Source organism: Numenius arquata, chromosome 3 (assembly GCF_964106895.1).
Source record: "Numenius arquata chromosome 3, bNumArq3.hap1.1, whole genome shotgun sequence".
Taxonomy (NCBI): domain Eukaryota; kingdom Metazoa; phylum Chordata; class Aves; order Charadriiformes; family Scolopacidae; genus Numenius; species Numenius arquata.
In genome coordinates, this window is record NC_133578.1 from 41,967,726 (window position 1) to 41,988,210 (window position 20,485).

General features: G+C 41.1%; 1 protein-coding gene across 2 annotated transcripts in view; it reads right to left on the minus strand.

Moving 5' to 3' along the window:
- AGAP1 (ArfGAP with GTPase domain, ankyrin repeat and PH domain 1) overlaps nt 1-20,485 on the minus strand; it is a 403,044-nt gene that overhangs the window by 235,482 nt on the left and 147,077 nt on the right. For both annotated transcript variants that reach the window (XM_074145832.1, XM_074145831.1), the window contains exons 4-6: nt 11,433-11,518; nt 7,045-7,186; nt 3,150-3,284 (exon numbers count right to left, since the gene is read on the minus strand). In XM_074145832.1, coding sequence (XP_074001933.1) covers nt 3,150-3,284; nt 7,045-7,186; nt 11,433-11,518 — 363 coding nt within the window. The remainder of the gene's footprint in view (nt 1-3,149; nt 3,285-7,044; nt 7,187-11,432; nt 11,519-20,485) is intronic.

Here is a 20,485-nt window from a genome sequence, read left to right on the forward strand (position 1 = left end):
TTGATGGTTGGACTCAATGATCTTAAAGATCCCTTCCAACCTAGACAATTCTATGATTCTAAAACAAATTTAAAGACACAGAAAGTAGTCTTAATAGGCGTAGTAGCTCCATGTCTTGCATACAGCTACCAACCCATCAACAACTATTTTTCCTCAGCTACACACAATAAAAAAACCTGTCCTACCCCATTCATCTATTCATGAAATGCAATAACTGGTCTGTATCCCTTTCAAGTTTGCTGAAAAATGCAGTTCTTCTATGAAGGCTGCTGGCAAGGACTCAAGGTTTCCTCAAAACAGTAAGAGATGCTTAAGACCATACTATGTGAAGACGTCTAGTTAGCCCGTTCCTCCTCACCCTCACCCCTTCTTTTCCTTGTTCATTGACAATATTTACATCAAGATGTGTTTTTTTCAAGTCAGACTAGGCTTTCTGATGTTGGGTAAGGGGCTTCATTTATTCTGGAGAGAATCTGAACACAAAGAGAAGTTATTAACCCACGGTGTGTGCTGCTTGCTTTTAAGCAAACAGGGCTGAAAAGTTCATTGAGGGGGACCTAAGAGGCTGTCCCTCAAAAGGTTGTATTGCAGAACTCATTTGCATTTAAAAAAAAAGATACTAAAAAATAAAACCATGGGTATGGGGTCCAAGTCATGCAACCAGGCAGATGTTTGGCTCCCTTGTTGAAGAAGAGGCCCAATCCCTTTAGCATAAGATGAGGAAGAGCCACTCCAGTTTAACAGCAGCTTCAGAGAAGATGCCATACTAAGCAGAAGCCAGCAAGGTAGCAGCTTGGCTGCACACAGTCAGACTCACAAAGTACTAAAATGTTCTACAGTTGACGTGCCAGCAATGTCAAGTCACAAGTAATTTTGGGCAATTTTATTAAATTACATCAGGTGTGGTTATACACATTTTAAATTCCATGCCTATCAACACACAAAGAATTTGGAACAAAATTGCAGTAACTGTGTAAAACATGCATACATTTCGTCACCCTAGCTTTTATTTCCTATTGAATACAATTTCACTAAAGTAGTAACCTATTTTTTTGCCGAAAAAGTAAAAAAAAGTAAAGTAATTGTCGTTAGTCAAAGGCTTTCACGCTATTAATGGTCATTAAAGCAATGGTGATTGATATAGCCAGCACCTACAGCGCTGGCTGGTGCCAAGTGACAACCCTCCCAAAGGTTCCACCTACACATTACAATGATATTTCACAACCTTTTTCTAAAGGAAGGACAATTTGGAAGTTTTCTTTAAACTACTTCTGCACTTCCCCCCCTTTGCCTTTCAAAGGTCTGCATATAGACTGTATGAGCCCCCTGAAGAAGCCACTAAAAACATCATTAAGCCTACATTCAGCCTGAACGTCCTAGAGTTGCAGAAATCAAGCGTCATTTAGTCAAGCGCTCCCTATTAACAACTCGCACTGTTCATTCACATCCCCTCGCACAATGGGGTTAAGAAGTTGCTTTATTTCCTGCTGAAATAAACAGCAAAAATTATAATCAGGAATTGGATTAAGTCCCAGACATGTCTGGCAACTGTAACACATTTATACAGAAGCATTCCTAATCCTACTAGTTGGCAAATGATAAATAGCTGGTTGACTGCCATGTAGGTAAAACAAAACCTTGGTATTTCTTAAACTCACGATCTTTTTCAATCCTTTCTACTTACCGCTGAACTTTAGCAGAGAGACAAATAAGTTTATCTCACTTAGCTTTGTGCCAAGAGACTTCTCTCTCCAAAGGTCCCCGAGAGGCGGGGGTGTGTGTGTGGTGGGGGGGAAGAGAAGTAGACTGTACAAAGATCCACAAACACCATGACTTGGAATATATCATTAAAAAATCTAATTAGAGCTAGCATTCAAAAATAAATTTACTAACAAAAAAACACTAATGGTTCTTTGAAACTCGTATTCAAAATAGAAAAATCTAGGCGGCGAAAACAGTAATTTCTGCAACTCGTTCAAGCGAAAAGAGTGAGCAAAGCACAAAGATGCAGCTTCAAATGCTTTTCTCCAAAATCCTACCAACAGGATGGTAGGACTGGAATTACACCTAGCACAGTGCGTGTCAGTATTTTCAGTTTAAAAATATGAGTGTTTTGCTTTTCTTTTTTAAATTTTAGATTTTTTAATTTTTTTTTTTTACAAATCTGAAGTGACACTGTCTCACATCATTACCACCCACCGCACACGTCTTCGCTGTGAAGAATGAAAAGCTGGCAACAGAGAAACCCCAAAACTAAGGACCTTTGAGAAGTATTTCAGCATAATTAACAAGGTTTTTACATGCAGAAGAACTGCTGCAACTAAGAGCGGACGGGTTCAGCCACTAGACAACCATGATTAGAAGAGAGGACAGCAAAGCCCCAAGACACCTGGCTGAATTTCCACTAGAGGGTGCACGAAGCCCATCTCACGCAGCAAAGAGAACGTTTAGCACGGCTTCTCCAGGCACAGAAGTTCTTCCAAAGGGTAACTGATCCAAGATAGTTACAGCTGGTCAGAAAGCACTTTTGATATTCCTTTTTTTCAGATGATACACGATGATCCCAATTGACTCCTACAAGGAAAACTAGAACGTTGCTCCTAATGATGTTTTAAATGACCCTTAAGCAGCCAACTTTACTTCTAAACCTACACACAAGACTGCCAGCTTCTAACACTCCACGAATGCCATGCGTTACTTCTCGTGATTACTCTATTCCTATCTATTTTCTCCATTTATTCTGAATTTCTCAAGTGTGGAAGACAATTTTCAACTACTTTGCACAAATAGCTTCTCTGCACCTCCACAAGCACTAAATCAAAATAAAGAAAATTTTGCTAAAAGCAAGCATCAAATATAACTGAAAAATAAATGAAGACTAAATCAAGTAGCTTAAGATACTTTAGACTAAAGGTGCTGGGAAGGAACACACCACCAAGCACGTGCCATTCAGCCCAATGAGCCCTCTAACTCACTTTAAGGCAGCATTACAAAATAAATCCCTAAAAACGAGTGCTGTCTTTAATTACACATTAATGAATACTTGCAAAACAGGCAAGTACCTGAGCTATTAGACATTTGTCGTTATTTAGAAAACCAGCTATGGTACTGTGTGACATGGTGGATGAAGAAATTAAATTAATCTTTACCGTCTTGGAAGACTCTTTCCACATTGAGTCCATAAGTAGCACAGGTTTCGTAGTAAGTGCATCTCTTGAGATCATTTGATAACTTCCTCGCTCTGGCATCGTCTATGACACGTGGATTACTGGAACTTATAGCATCTACAGCAATGGCAGGGAAAAAAAAAAAAACATATTTAAATATAATTTGAAAACAACACCAGTACCGTCCCAGTGAATCTAAGCACAAACCATGAGACTTTCAGAATTTTTGGAAAACAAGAGTGGTGCACATCACTCCAATTTTACACTTTATTGCTGAATACCACTGACTGACTCTAAACAACAGGAAGAAAACTAAAATGCTTTCTGGTTACCTTAAAAATATATCGAAGTCCCTAACTGCAAAATATAAACAATCACGTGAAAGAACGTGAGCTCTGATGTAAAAGATACTTATAAAAACAAATGGCTGATGATTTTCAACATGCCAAGTGATTTTTAGACCTCCTCTAAGCATCAGCAGTGGCTTACAAGTAACCTTCACCTGTAAAACATGGAGCACAAAACTTGACGTGTTTGTAAGAATAAAAACATTTTCAGTAGAGAAATGGGATGGGGGGGACAGAAAAGGTACCAGGTATTACTGTAACACTCAGGGAAAGTGTCAAATTTACATGATGCTTTCCTTAAAAAACAACCAAACAACCGAAAAAACCCCCACCCCAGCAAAAACCACCTCACCAACACTAAGACCAGAGGGGTGAGGGTAAAGATAAGAAATAACGAAGTCGTACAGGGCTGCCATTATCATGTAGCTAAAAAAAAACCCAACAATCTAGAGTCCAGCTCTTTCCTCAGTTCCTCATGAGTGCTTTTTTCGGTCCCCCTCGTTTTCTAGCCTCGTTCTCTCAGCGTTTTGCTCAGGCACAGCCAGCCACCAGTGTGCTAGCCAGGCTGGGCTGGAATTCCAGCAAAGCTCTCTGCTAAACCCTGCCCCTGACCCCGCAAGCACACGCTATGCCTCGGGTCGAGGCAAACACTTGGCAGTTTAACGTAAAATGGAGATTTCTTCATATATTCACAGGTTGTACCTGCTGACCTTGCAAAGTCACAGCCAAGACTGGATCCAGGAAACTCATCATAAATGACTGTCTCAAACCTTGATTTAAATGCACCCATGGGACATTGCGTGAGCATACCGCAAAAGCCAACAAAAATGATATTTTTCTAAACAAATAATGATGCTCTGTACCTCTCTGCATGCTTTTATACTCCAATTTCTAGAGTCTATCCACAGGAGTTGGAAAAGACTTTACATCAGGGGAAAAAAATATAAATTATACTAACCAATGAAGAAATTTCTTCATGGCTATTCCACCACAGTGAAGAAGGTTTACAGTTAGAGGTTACACAGTTTGACTATTTATAAGTGATAATACTATGAACAAATCTTAAAAAGCAACTTTTTTTTTCCCCCCCAGGAGTATCACAGTAATCATTAGCTGTGGCAAAAAAAGTTCTAAGGGGAGACAGCAGTACAACCTGTTCTACAAAACTCTGCAGCTGCCACCTCCCCACCACAAGAGGTACCGATTTCAGCATCTAGAGCTGCTCAGAAAGTTTTCCCAAAAATCTGCTACTTTCTGTGGTAGCAAGACTACCTTTGTCCTTTGGAAAAGCAGCCTCACTTGAACGTGAGCATGAAATCCGTGACTATTGCAACGCTGTACTTGAGGCTCAGTTCTGGGTGCGACACGACCACAACTCAACTGGTGTTGTGGTTAACTTCTCACAAGATCTAATTAATAACACCAGAGCAGTTATTTGGAGAGCTAACTGCAGATTATTTTTTTTTTTTTTTTGTAATCAGCAGAGGGCGCTGAAAACATTTAACCAGAAAGGAATTGATAAGCAACAGCATGCCTTCAAAAAAGTTTGGCTTCTGAAGCAAATTCGGTGCTGCAGCCAGGCCCACCGCCCCCAGCAGAACAACAGGGCAGAGGAAGCATCAGGCAAGCGCTAACATTTTGGGAGAGACTTCATTTCACAGCTCGTTTCAAGAATACCGGCGAAAAACAACAAGCTGGGTGTCAAGCAGCTATATTTCCAATACGATTTTAACAGGTGTATTTATTTATTTCATATATTTCATTTCATTGCACTGTTTGAGAGCGTAGCCAAATATCTTTACTTTCTTCTGATGCTTAATCCCAGAATTAGTAGTGTTTCCAACTTTAGCCATATTTAAATAAATCCCCTTTGCATCAGTGCCGCAACAGAAAATGAACTTTGAGAAACAAACTCCTCTCTAGTACAAAGTAGAATGAGATGGAAAACCATACCCCAAAGTGCCAGAAGTGTAGAAAGGGAAGCACCCCATGGAAACTGAATTTCACTGAATTTTTAGAGTTGGAAGGGACCATAAAGATCATCTAGTCCAACTCCCCTGCTGAAGCAGGATTGCCCAGAGCATGTCAGAGCATCGTTTGCATCTCTTCTTTTTCAGCTCCAGTTTTAAGTTGACAGCGTGGCCCTTCAAAGCAGTTTCTTTTCTGCTTTTTGGCTGTAATTTCTGCTATCCTAGGACTTTTTGTGTACCTACTTCCCTTTTCATTTTGCATCATCTGTTTCCGCCTAAATCCCAGTTGCAATTTCTCCTTCGGTGCTGCCCACGCTTCCCCTGCCTTCACGTGGCACTGCTGGTGTCACAGCCCTGCAGGCAGGCAGGGGGAAAGTAAACTGCTCTCTGAACACAAGGCTGACAAAAGATTAAACCGAGAAAGCAGCGGAAAGGTTCACAACATCACCAGTATCAGAGGGGGAATACACTAAAAGGGAATATGGCCAAAATAAAATATGCATAGAGCAACTCTCGGGGCCTGTGCTGCCCCTCTATTGCAGCACGGAAACCTGACGGTGTCTGGAGCGCAATACTTCAGTACGCAAAAATGTCTGTGCTGTGCTTCCAAACCAGCAGCCCTGTAAAGCAAGGAGTCTGAAGTCCAGCACTGACGCAGGAACTCCTGGTTTTTTGGTAAGAATTATCACAGGAGGAACATCTACACGGTTAGATGCAAAGCAGCCTCAACTCTTACGTGTCTACCCCCTGCGGCAAAACAACTGGAGTGTGGGAAACTGCTGAAACGTTCACCTTGACAAAACAAGGCAGGGAATATCCAAAAGGCAGCTCAGATGCAAAAGAAACTGAAATATTGCTGGTTCCTTTCCCTTCCCACATGTCCCCACAGGATAACTGCAGCTAGCTGCTGCTCCAGAAGGGGTTTTGGAAAAACAGAATTGGGGGGTGGGGCGGTGTTGCAAGAGGCTTTTAAACGCTGCATTTCCATTTGGTTTGAAGAATGTTACACCGGAGAGATCGCGCAAGGGGCACAGTTAGTTCTGTTTCTTCGCACGGTGTTGAAGGTTTTGGGATCCTGATCCACCTCCTTGGAATGCCAAGGTAATGATCACTTCTAGAGCGCCAAGCTAAAGGAGACCAGTCTCACTTCAGAACTTTGTTACACAAGTGATTCACCTGCCCAAATTCAACACCAGCATTTCCCTGCTGATGAAGAAAACCACCATGACTGGCAAGCACTAAAATTTCTTTTTTTTAAAAAAAAATTCTTCTAAATCATCATTACCGAAGTCCTGTACTCCCTGCTCCAAGCGTATCACATGGACATTTGTCTCCCATCTCAAACCACTCCTTGCAACACCAGGGCCAGGCAGCCGAGGATGCCCAGATGGCAGACCACCACCCTGCTGATTAACTGCCCGTTTATCCGCAAGCTCTCATCATCCCGATGAGCGGCAGCGCCGATGCAAGAGAGGGGAAAAGACAGGACACGGCTTTGCCAGCTTGGAACCAGTCTATACGATCACAGAAAGAAGATTTGTAAATCAAGACTGCACTTACCCTGGGTTCCCACTAGTACCATTGGAATTTCACTAGTGTTACGATAGTTAGCCATACGGCTGTAGTAGTGGTAAACAGTCTGGAAGCTAATTTCATCTTCCAAGCTGAAGACAAATATAACAGCATCCACCCACATGGCAAACTGCAGAATAAAAATGGAAAAGGCATACTGTGAGAAAAAAAGTCAAGAGGAAAAAAAAAAAACAAAACAGAGAAACATTTTTACCTTACTTGGAGGTACTTATGTCAGAGAAGCTTTGTTAGGGACAACAACCAAGGCCTTAAAAGTGGCATATTGTTACTAAAATGATAAATCAACATTCATCACCCTGTAAGTAGTGGGGACCTGGGATACAGAAAGGTTTTTCCCCACGCTCACAACTGCATCTCTTCTTCGCTGGTATATGGTATTACAAGCCCAGCTACTATCAGTGCACATTGGTTTCGATTCACAGAAAAAGAAAACACCGCAGCCTCAGATTTCTGAATTTGTGAACTGTAAATGAAAACCCCTTCTCCAGGCACCTAAATGCTCTAGTTGGCGTGTTATTCCCCCCACTCCCACCCCGTGCTTTACACGCATGCGGGCTGATGTTTCTGTTAATGCCAGGACAAGTATTACGGTTGTGGTTTTACAAGCACTGCTAGTTAATTCCCATATCTTGATCCATGTCCAAAAACATTCATTTCAAATTCCCAATTCTTCACTACACAGACACTCTAACTGAGCAAACAGTACCGAATGTCTCATTCGGCCTTCAGCGTGACAGCAAATTATTCTCTCCTGGCATCAGTGATCTCCTAAAACCCATGCATATCTACATGCCAAGGCAAGGTGCTGCTTAAGTGACCATGCAAGTGAAAAAGTTTCAGCTCACAAGTGGATTGTTTAAACACATTTAATGCAATAGTAAACGCACACAGGACATCAAAAGAAGACTGAAGTTAAGCTTACCTCGCTGCCTTTATTTTTCCCTAAGTGACTCCATTCCTACCCAAATTTAGAGCAAGTTTCAGCCATTGATATTCATACTTTTTATTTTATTACTACTGTAATATGCCAGGTAAACTGGGGACACACTGAACATTCAAAGAGCTGCAAGAAGGTTCATTTGGGAAACGTTTATATACGTTTTGCTGAGTTTCACAAGACTAGCCTAGGCTTGCAAGCTCTTACTTCAGCCCTACTGACTCTGGCGGTTTTGTTTCTGCTCTTGCAGAACTGCTTCAACCTTTCTGCTTTAAACCGCTTCAATCACTAGTTTGTAGATTCACACCATCTCAGCTTTTAGTGAGGCATCCCCAGCTGGCATATGCGAAGGGAAGAAAAAAACAAAAAAGGTGGTGGTATGAAGTTACATACTGAAGTTGCTGAGCTCATTACATTTTCCTTTTTCAGAAGCAGGAGCTAGTAGTACTTCTGGCCTATTTTTCATAGAGCCCATTAGCTAATAATTGAAGTTTTATGACTGTATTGTACTTGAAACCAAACACATCTCTTATGGTTACAGCGTAAAAATAGCCAAAAATGTTTTGAGGTTTTCAAGACAGTCAGGAGGACAATCAACTATATGTTAAGGATAGGACTATCTACACACAACATAGTTACTGCCAGAGTAGTGCGGTCAACTACCACGCTATTAAATTTGAACTATTCAAACCAGAAGATCTAACCAAAGGAACCGGAGTCATTACTGTGGGCTTGGTTTTGGGTCTTATTATAGAATGGTTCTCGCTGACTGGACTCAGCAGCCTCGTGCCAAGAATTCTTCCTTACAGCTACAACAGCCTTAAAGCATCAGTTTGGAAGGTAACAGTCTCTCTAAATTTTCTGAATGTTTTATCAGCGTGCAGCAGGAGCCTTCTGATGAAAATTATTTAAAAAAAAAATCCAGAGGCTGGTTATTCAATGCAGTGTCTTCCAGACACAAAACGTTCCCAGTAATTTCTTACTTTATATTTATATTACCATAAGTTTAAGCTCTATGGATACCAGACCTGTGATACTAAAAACCAAAGGAATTTTGGAAAACACGCAGAAGGTCTGGAAACCCAGGATGTCTTATCCACAACCCTGTGCAGAGAACAGCTTGAAATAAGGATAGCTCAGCTGCCGATACACAAATGCATTTTGATACTTACTACGGGGATTGAGCAGATTCGTTTGTTCTGTTCAAGGTAAGTCCAAACAAAACCAAACCACATATAAAAGTTCTAAATTTAAAAAAATAGCACGCGACAGCTCATTACAGCTCAGTTATGTTAATCGAGTTTGACAACAGGAGGCCACGACATTTGTAACAGATCACAGCAAGAGTAAAGTCAAACCTGGTGAGCAAAAGAAATGGGTCAATATTTTAGTGGCAAGACTGAAGCAGCATCCGCTAGTGCTTCTCACCATCTTCTTGTTCTGTGAAACTGAAATGAGCTATTTTTTTAATTATTTTTGTCTCTGGACAATCTTATGTTAGACAAGAGAAATCATAGATCCAGAAAGCGAGTCTTCAGCTGAGCTCATTTTCCCTCCCTTCCTGCCAAAATATGGGATAGTCAACTGAGACCTGAGCTGCAGCCTTCTTCGCACTGAAGCGAAGAAGACATCAACTGGGGACCTCTCCCCAACCCCATGGCCACTGGAGTGCCAGGAAGACCCCAGTTCACCTTGTTACTTATTGAAGCTGTAATTCTATCCCAACTGTCCCCAAAATTATACTGTGCAGTTGCAAAAAGCAGAACCATGATGCTTTCTATATCATAAGCAAATAGCCAGAGGTAAACGGTTTTCTTTTAATAATGTGATACCGTTTTCATTATAGAGTTATAAATACTCATGAACCCGGGAGTAAACTTTTTATTCCAGGAATTAATGAACAGATTAAAGATCTTCAATATACGTGTGACTCGAAATTATACCCCAAAAAATCCTAAAATATTTTACACGTGAAACATGTCTTCTGAAAGATGTAATAGCACTAACACCTTAAATCTTTCCATGCTCGTTATTTGCTGAAGAACAAACCTCGGCCACAACAGTAATTAAAAACCCCAAATTTACCCAGCATAGATCACAAGCTAAACTCTGGCTGCTCGTTAGTTTGCAGTTAGTTCATTTGAACTCTGCAAAACCAATTCTTCAGATACAAAAATATTTGTACTGCTGTGTGTACCTTTACAACTCCAGTATTTATGTTTTCACATGAGTGAATGTTCTCTAAGCATTGGGGCCTGGAAACTGTTGTGTACTGCAGCCAAATTATTCACAGCCTAAAACAGAGCACTTCTTTTAGGCTCATGCCTCACACGGCTGCAGATGTGTCAGTGACACTAATTTTTTTGTTTTTATTTTAACTTCCTTCCAGGATGTCTCTCTTGGTCTCCGTTTCCTCCATCTCCTTTCTCTTCTCCTTTGTCCAGGCACCTTCCCCCCTGCTCTTCTCCTCCTGCAGCTAACGAGCAATAATGGAGCATTGAAACACAAGCTGCTGCTGCTGGCACCGCTCCCATTCAGCTGTTTGGCGACAGCACAGTTCCTCCTCCTGCTAAATTTTTTTTTTTTTTTAATTTATTTTTATTTTGAAGCTGATCCACCACTGAAGAGCCGAGCAAAGCAAGGCCAGCGGCAGCCAACACACTTGAGAAACCCCTTAGAGCTCAGGTAAGAAGAGGCGTAGGAGATACAAGGAGGATGTCTGCAGACGGGCTGGCACAGCGCGTGGTGATTCAAGCATCCCCTAGACAAACGCTTCGCTTCACACCGCTCTGAATAGAGTAATGGAGTTAAGAACCCCAAACCCCAAGTGTCTTCTCAAGGCAAATCCTGATAAGCCACCTTTCTAAGGTGGTAACCTCTTTAAGGTACCTCTAAGGAGGTAACACACCGTGTACAAAAACCAAGTCAAAAATCCAAGAACCCGGTGGTGATGTATTGGAACTCGCAAACTTGAGTCTTAAATGGCACAGGGAGCAAAACACGGCAGCAACAGGGAACGCAAAGATTTGTGTGCAAGTATATGTGTCATTGTGCAAACAGGTACTTTGTATTTTAACAATTTAGAGATTCACACTCAGAACAAAACTTACAACTGTAACATGTAACTTTGCCACTACCGAGGCATTTGAATGCCTTGATTAGGCCTTCAATATAAGTTAAACATGTATCTTTCTTTACTACACTGTTTCATATTCTAATTGAAATCCCAAGTATTTTCTAACCAGAGTATTTTTCACCCGAGGTTGACGTATACATTTTGCCAGCAGAAAGATGAAAAGGACCCAGGAAAGAACAAAACAAAGCCAGTTCTCTTTAAAGAAGGTTTTTTTTTTTTTTAAAAAAAAAGAAAGGAAACAGTGGTGTTAGGTTCATAAAGCTCTATATATGCAATGCTCACCTGTGCCTCTGGAGGGCCCCCTTCATCTCTAATCAGCAGCAGATAGCTTTGTCCATCAACTACTATCTCTTTCTTGAATCTCCCACCTGTCACACAAAATAACTCATTACAGAACAGAAAAGGCAAACAAATACAACAGAAAAAGGCTTCGCTTGCGGAAAAAAAAAAAAAGGTGTCCTTAAGATCTTTTGCAAATTAATGAACTAGTGTAAATATAAATTAAGTTCATACGCATAGAAATTACGCAAGAAAGGTAACTCCCATACTTTAAAAATAAGGCTCATGTGGAAAAAGCCAATATTTGTGTTGGCTTTTTCCCCACTAACTCCCATGTCAGGTGTACTTGGTTTTGACACATACAGTTAAAAGACAGTCACCTTTGTTTTATGTAATGGTGAGAAATGTACCTCTAAAAGGCAAACATGGGACAGTTGCATACAATAAACAGTGTATTAGAACTACACTAAATTTCTTGTGCGAATCAGCATTTCCTCAAGAGAAGCCCAGTTCTTACAGCACACATGTAATGTTATGAAAATGGTAATTCTATATTCACAAACCACAGTTAGGGGAAAATACTAGACACATGTTAGACAAAAAAACTACAATGGTGGTACCTCTGTAGAGATGTACTAAACTAACGGAGAATGTTGTGCCACTTACTAGCAGGATGAATTAAAGACCTACTTTGGAGATTTAGATAAAAAGAGCAGAGTCACAGCCTTCAGCCGGCTTCTATTCCTGACCCTGTTATTTCAGGGAGATGTAGAGCATTGAGTGCTTGTGGTGACCAAAGGGCTGGCACTGAACCTAAGAGACCAAACAGGGGCATGCAGCTGCATCGTTACCTTCTCTCACCACTGGCCTGATGGGGACTTCAAGCATGACCCAAGGGCAGAATTAGGATAGCTTTCCTTTGGAGTTAAGCATATTTTGGGCATCCTGCTGTGCCTCATGACAGCCTTCAGATAATGACAAATCACATTTTGGATTTCTGGTGTGACCAAGCCTAAGCCAGGATTAGCAACCTTGGCCTGCCTAAGTAGTTGGGTTACATTTAGGGTCCTCTCCTGGAAGCAAAAGCACCTTTATCTCCCCCCACCTAAGCCACAAAGGCCCCAAGGCCTCATCCTCCAATAGCATCATCCAACTGCCTCACATCTGAATTTACCAGACGAAGATAAAACATACCTACTGCCACACGCTAAACTTCTGTCTTCACCCCCCCTTTTTTTTTTTTAAACTGGAATTATTTCCAATTGGAACCCTATTTCCCAACTACACTTACTTCAAAACTTGTCGTACTATCAAAATCAATGCATTTAAACACGTGATAGGCGAGTGAACAACTCTTTTTCCTCCAAAGAAGCCCTCTAAGCAACTAAGTCAGCACATATAGGCTAACGCTGATCCTCAAAACATTTGCACAAAAATTGTTAGCCCTAGGGAAACAACAAACTGGCTTAGACCCACCACTCCCCCAGTCCAACCATTACAGCAGGCTGTAAATCAAGATCACTCAATAGTTCAGCTATGTGCAATATTTACGCATGTTTAAACATTCATGTTTAATAGAAGACGTAAGAACAGGGGGGGTTTGTTTGTGGTTTTGTGTTGGCTTTTTGGGTTTTTTGGGTGTTTGTCAATTTTTAATTTTTTTTTTTTACATTATTTTCTTTCTAAACCTACCCTATTACGAGCAGGTTAGCAGTACCAAACATGCAATAATTAACACTGTCACATTTCTGGTTCTTTAATTGCACAGGAGTAGAAAAGCTATGTATAGATTTTCATTACCTTGCTCACAAACTGGATTTCAATTTTGCCTTTGAAGATCAAGTGGCAGATAAACATATATCATTAGTGAACTTGAAAAGAATAATCAAAACCAAGCGTAAAACTTTGAAAGGAAACTAGCGTCAGGTCTCAGGAACTGGATTTCTATTAAGCAGATCATTATTCCTATATGTCATCAATTAATTGTATATAATTCATAATGAAATATTAAATACGATTAATTACCTAATATACAGCCCTCCAGAGAGGCCCTTTAAAGCTGTAAGTAACAATGGAAACGCAGTATATATGTGATCGAAGAGTGAAAGTTCTGTGTAATTGCCATTTCCCATTTCCTTTTTTTAAACACTGAAAGTTCACACACCTAATTATAAAATACCATCAACGGAATACATTTAAGAGCCAACTCATTATTCCCTCTTGCCAATAGGATGCCTTTCAAGTCTCACTGTACCTTCAAACTGTCCTCAGAGGCATAACAAAGGTACAGACAAGGTGAAATAAAAAGCTTAAGTAGAGAATTGAAGAAAAAGAAATAAAATCTATGGATGTAGTATTAAAATGTACATAAGCAGATCATAAATGTGAGCACTACAAGATTTATTATTGAGAGCTACTTCATGGTCACCAAAGGTTTTGTTTGCAGAAGCAGGTTTGACAAGCGTACCGTATTTAACAAATACAGTAAAAAGTTATCCACAGTAAGCGACCAGCTTGTATACCTGTTCCTTGCCTTCCCCAAAAACACTGCGCATGGAGCTTGGTACAATGGCAATGTATTTTTATTTTCATTATTAAATTCAGATCTTGACATCCTGTAGCACTTCACGGTCTGTCACGCTGGAAGAGCAGTGCTGCAGTCAACAAGCATACAGTCAATTCAAATCTATTCAAGTGGCTCCTTTGCCCTTAAAGGCTGAATGTGCTCGTTATCTAGAATACACACTAGTTCCTTGCACATCCTCACGCGTTTGTTTATTTATGTTTGAGTTTAGGTATTTCAAGATAAATAGTTTAATAACCCTCTCAACCAAAATATTTAAAAGACTGCCCTGCATTCCCAACCTGTGGTATTTCAAATCAAATCTGAAGATCCAAAAATGTAACAGCAGACTCACGCTCACTCCCCAAATACAAAATATTTTATGCAAATTTGAGATCAAAGCAGGATGCATCCCCATCAACTTATGTTTCTACACCATTAAAGAGCCCGTATCATGAGCACATCAGAACAGCAGGTACTACATAGGGCAGAGATTGAGAAAACCTACCTCGATACCAAGAATTTACACATCCAAAAGTATAAACACTGAAGAATATACAGACTTCTGCCAGCGCATGAAACCAAGGCTACGTGGGTTTCCTGCAGACATCTGTGGTCATAAGATTAAGAGAAACAATAGAGCTATTCTGCCTTTGACTTGATGAGCCCTGATGTGACCCATCTCCAGGCCAGGCAAGGAAAAGCAGCGCAAGGGCAGTGATTTGGGGATGGTTTGGCTTGGACAGCACCGCACTAGTAATTTTTTTTTTTTTTTTTTTAAAAAACACATCTTTGGAGTTTGTAAAGCATCACAGGGCCATCAGGAAAGATGAATTCAACAGATCAGCCAGTTCAAATATTGAACTGCCGCGACCTGCCAAAGACGTCAAGTCTCTCACAGCTACAAAATACCACTGTATTTTTTGAAATACCTGATGAAGCCGCAAAATACTGTCTAAATTGATGACACTGAAAACAAAGGAATGACCTTAAAGAATGAGCTCATCAAACCACAGCAGCATTCCCACGGGAGGTCGCTAGCTTTGTTCTAGCCCCATCAGTATCGTGACACACGCAGCTTTTTAACGAGGGAGTTTCTCGACTCCCCTATGTACCTGCCAAAGGGAAGTCATTGAAAGAGAAAGCCTGGCAGCCTGGACCACCGCTCGGAGGGACGGAGTGCTCGCTCCTGCTATGTGCTAACGGGCACGATGCAGCACAAAGACGCTGGAGTGCAAGGCGTGCGGTCAACAGCTGAACTGCACTGACTCGCAAGCCCCAACCCCGTCCATAAAGCCCTAGAAAAGACGTGCCAGTGAATTGCTAAATAACTCTCTACGGCCAGACAGACCGAGCTGGAAACTGTTTTCATGAAATATCACAGCGAATTTGTAAAAATGAAATCACTGAAACTGTGTGGAAGCTTTAATTTGGGAGTGCTTTAGTACGTGGTTTATTTATTTTCTCTAAAACTCTGTATTTTCTCTAAAACACTCCATTCTTCTCAGCTTTCCAGGACAAGATCATTGTCAGTTTGCACAGGCTCCCTTTCAGACACATCCAGAATTTCCCAGAAGGCGGCAAATATCACTCCTGCGTTGGAACCACACACGATACCCACCAAAAGATAGAGTGGTGCCTCTGATGCAACCCGTAAACCCACCCAGTCTCTCATGTGCACTAGCCCAGATTCCTCCTAGAAAATGCTCCAGATAAAAAAAATAAAGCTTGAATCAATATCAAGCCAAATAAATTCTATCCATCAGCGATTTACAACCAGGGCTAAAGACCCAGCACAAGTCAGAATACCAGGCTGAGGGAATCAACAAAAGCTTCTTAATCTCATTTCTATGCACGACATCCCGCAAAGGTTAGTGCCTTGAATCAGCAGTAGGAGGAAATGGTCCTTCAGTAAAAACTGATACTCCTTTTAAATACCGCACGCATTTGCCATCAAAGGTGCTCTGCACTGCGAAAGCTTTGTATTACACAGGGAATTCCTTGGATGAAGGTTTTCATACAGCCCTGAAAGCCTGGCTGCCTCTTCCTCTAGCTGATAGCTGTTTCACTGCATAATTGCTCGCTGAAGCAACCACTGATTTTCATACTGTATCCCCAGGCTCGACTGCATTCGCCAGGCTCTTTATTCAAGCAAATTGCCACGGGGATGAAGTTATTTGGCCATATGAGAAAGATAAATTTGGAGGTGGGGGCTGGCCACATGATAAACCCATGCAGCAGCTGAATGTCTACCACAACCATGGGGGCAGGGCAGGCGGGAGCAGAGAGAGAGAAGATAAGTAGCACGTAGAAGCCTGTTATTTTATATTCCCAAAGCCATGTGAATTTTGACAACAGCGATCAGTTGTCTTACATGCTCAGATTCTCTCCTTTTTTTCCCCCCTATGATAGAAAAGGCAGTGCCAAGAATCTGGCTCCTCTTCAGGGAAACACGTTAAGAAGTCATTTTTCCCCTCCATTCATACATACCTCATTTCGGGACCAAATACATGAAAATTATTGACTAAGCTCAGAAGAAAAGAAATGCTTGCAAGATCATCTAAAACAGAAGCACTAAAGAATGACGACTGCAACAGCCCAGTAACAAATGTCAGCATTGCAGTTCATTGTTACCCCAATTTTTTATTTAAATAAACTACTTCAAAAATGTTTCTCTCAGCATTTTCCAAGAAAGCATATTATTACACAAGAAGAGTTAAAACCGAATTTTCACCAAATCAAGTTGCGCTCGGTGCCTGATGTCAATTCATATTGGTATTAGCAGCAGGGAAGCTATCACAAGCTATTATTCAGCCACACGGAAAATTAGCTTTGGGGTATTTCCTTAACGCAAACACTGTGCTGAGCAATACTTAAGGAACTAAATGTGGTTAAGCTGGGTTGGGCGTATGACCACAGAAGTGCAAAGATTGGGGAACCATCCCTCTCACAACAAGACTGTAGCCGCAAGCAGATAACCGCACCAGCCCCCCAACAAAGTACTCGGGTAAAAAAACCAAAACCCACCCCAAACCAACAAAGCAACCTAGACTGAGCCTTTCAAAACCCACCATCTGCTTCTCTCAACAGGTTTATGATACGTTTTAGAAGACACATGGATCAAATCATGAGCTAGAATATGAGTTCTCCTTGAAGTATCAAGCCATACCCAAGCAAAGCAAGGTCCACCCAGGGGCACCACGTATGATGTAATATTATTACATCATATAGATAATCTCATTACATAAAAACTGGCAAGGAAGCACTAATATATGATTTTGCAATTCCATAAAAAAAGATTTAGAGCCCTTTACCGCTGGAATTTTAATAGCGGCTGCAATGACATTCAACAACTTAATTTTGATATACATTCATTGACATCTTTGCAGTGCTTCTACAGAAGGCCAGATCTCATGGGTCCACAAAACCTGGCAGCAATTTCAATGGAGATAACTGAATTTTAAGTTTTGAAGCTTTCAGGAAAACATTACATTTCATTAATTACATTCTTACATTTCAAAAAAAAGTTATTAACTACTCAAGTTGCACAGAATCAGAGACAATAATTAATGTTTAGACAGAAAATGAGGCGGGGTGTGTGATGGTGTCATCTTGGGGACCTGTCAAGGCACTGATGCTGAATGACGTTTCTGCAAAGGTATTGGTCTCATTTCCAAGTGGTATAAAACTGTTTAACAAAGAGCAATGCGGTCCTGAACAGACCGAGATTGCGAATTTAGCAAACAAGGAGCAGTCATCTGAGAGGAGGACATCCTGCTGCAACCCCCCCTTGGCTCAACACCAGCCAACTGGAATGAAGTACACAGCAGTTGCTTCCATTAACTTTAAGCAGTTGCAAGCATCTAAAGAAAACAAAAAATTGTGGTGCTTCACAGACCAGTCTGGAAAGAGCATTTATTTGAGCCAACCCCACGTTATTACACACAAATGCAGTTATTAGACATTTGAGCGCAGGGAAGGCAGACGCCCTCTCCGTTAGAAGAGCTGGGCGAAAGGAAAAGGAGAAGCCAGAAGTACAGTAAACAGGCTGAGATTCCCATCCAATGTTGTATTTCAGATAGGAGAAGAAAATGACGGACTAACCACCAAGGTAAGTGAGAAAAAAAAAAAAAAAAAAGAGCCAGCCTCTGAGCAATTATTTCTTCACTACATGGAGACAGGACTGGGAGAGTAGTGCATGTTATATTTTCACTATAAAGCTTTTGACAGTCAGTGGAATACTGCTTGTAAGCCAATTAGAAAAGCCCAGTGCTAATAACATTACTGTAATGCGAGGGCAGGAGGAGAGGTAAGCCGCACTCGGTACTCGTAGAACGATTCATCTTTTAAAGAAGTATGACACCAGTGCAAGTTTCTGCGGGAGTTTCCAGCCTCATGTAAGTATTTTATTAATAACCTAGAAGACGGAAGTAACAGGCTATTTAACTTCTAGATAATGAAGCAGGAGGGACTGCAATTATATTAGAAAATTTGATTGTACTTCAACGTGACCGTAACAAGCTAGAAAAACAAGAGTGGAAAAAACAAAAGCAGCATCGTAAGGACTAATGGAGAGTCTTCCACCTAAGCAGGTCCAACCAGCTGTAGAAACACAGGGTTGGGATGGTAAACCACTGGCATTGAAGACCAGCAACTGTGGATTCCTGAGGAGCGCAGACAAGCAGGTAGCCCATCCAAGCCCTCACGTTGCCAGCAGCTCACAGAGCCTCAGCTGGCACCCCCTGTATTGCTCCGGGTAGTGCATTACACAGAAGATAAGGACTGAATGAAAAGCGCTTGTAAGCACTCGGGGAAAAAAAGAAACCAAACAAAACATTGCCCAGAAAATACACAGTAAGACAAATAAACCTGTGAATTGTGGTTATTTATTGTGGTTATTTAAGAGAACAGACTAGAAAGAGACAAGGGGCGAGTGTTCTTACTAAGAAATAATCTGCCGATCCCATTTTAGGGCAAGGGAAAGACATTATAATTTTTTTCAGTTCCTATTTTATCGCGATCCCAGGTAAACAGGCAAAAGTATCATGTGGAAGTAGACATACAAAGCTCTACTCAAAAGTCAAGTCACCACGATTCTAGGTATAAGCCTTGGGATCTATAGCCCAGCAGCACAGCTGGTAAGCACAATGGGATTCTGGAAAGCACAGGCTGCCAATGGGCATTTTAGAACAGTTTTCCCTCAGAGCATTTAAAATCTTGTATGATTTCAGTTCTCCTGGCTGGAAGCATCCCTGTACCTCGGGGTGCCCAGCTTATCACATAATCAGTTATCTGATTAACTGTTTGACAAACTAGAGACTCTATTAAACTTGTCTGGTTTAGGGACCAGTACTTGGTTTCCCTTTTCTACAGAAGCCGTAGAGGTAGCACTTCTCTCAAAGACAGCTTAAAAAAGGTGGTTAGGTAACACTGAAGTATATGACACAGCAGAAGCAGTCCCATGGCACCATACAGACCTCAACATTTAGCATCACAGACAAAAGTATTCAGGTTCAAAGCAGCCCACTGGTTTTTAGCACATACACCAGAATTACACCTGTCACTTCACGCTTGCCTGGAAAGAATCTATAGTTGTCTTTCCTCCTAAGAAAGGCACACCACCAACCTATATATGATTTTCAAATAGGATAAATAGGTTTAAGATTTTAATGGTGTTCAAGGTTGTAGTGTGAATTTGCAAAATTCTGAAACGTTTTCTACAAAGTGATAAAGCACCCGTGCCCTGCACGTAAGCCCTCACATCTCTGAAATTACTCCACAAACAAGGTATTAGACATCCATCAATTCCACATGATGAATAACACATTTTCATCTGACACCTACCGCACATGAATACACAAAAATTACGGCACTGAGCAAATAAAAGCTGAATACATTACATGTTGTGAGTATGCCCTTCTTCATAGTTCATTCACACCAGAAAATATTTCTAACGGTTTGAAAGAGAGGAAAAATGAGCAGCAGGAACCTCCTCCTCCAACGGTCACCCAGATCCCTTGTATTCACCCCAACCTCCCGAGGACCAGGAGCCTCTTGCAGTCACGCTTACCATTGCAACACCTCCAGGACTTTGGTTGTACACTGAATTTTGCCACTACAATCCGAAAGTATTTTAAGATTCCTGCACCGCTGTTTTTGTTCCTTGAATTTAGCATGCTCTCCAGCACCATAATCTCTTCACTCAGCACAGCTTTATTTAAATTTCATCACGACACAGCTAGGAATGTCAGATGTTTGAGCTTAATCAGACAGTAAAACTCTTCAGATGAACATGCTCAAGTATTTTAAAAGCTATGCCTTATTAAGTATTAAAATGGAAAAGAGAAAGAAAAAAAAAAAAGGTAATTCTACACTTATAGGGCTGTGACCAGTGTCCCCTGCTCCTGAGCCCTGGTCACCATAACTAATGCCATTTTATAAGGCAAACAGCCATACATAGTGATGCCATCATCCTGCCCAGGACCTGTCTGAC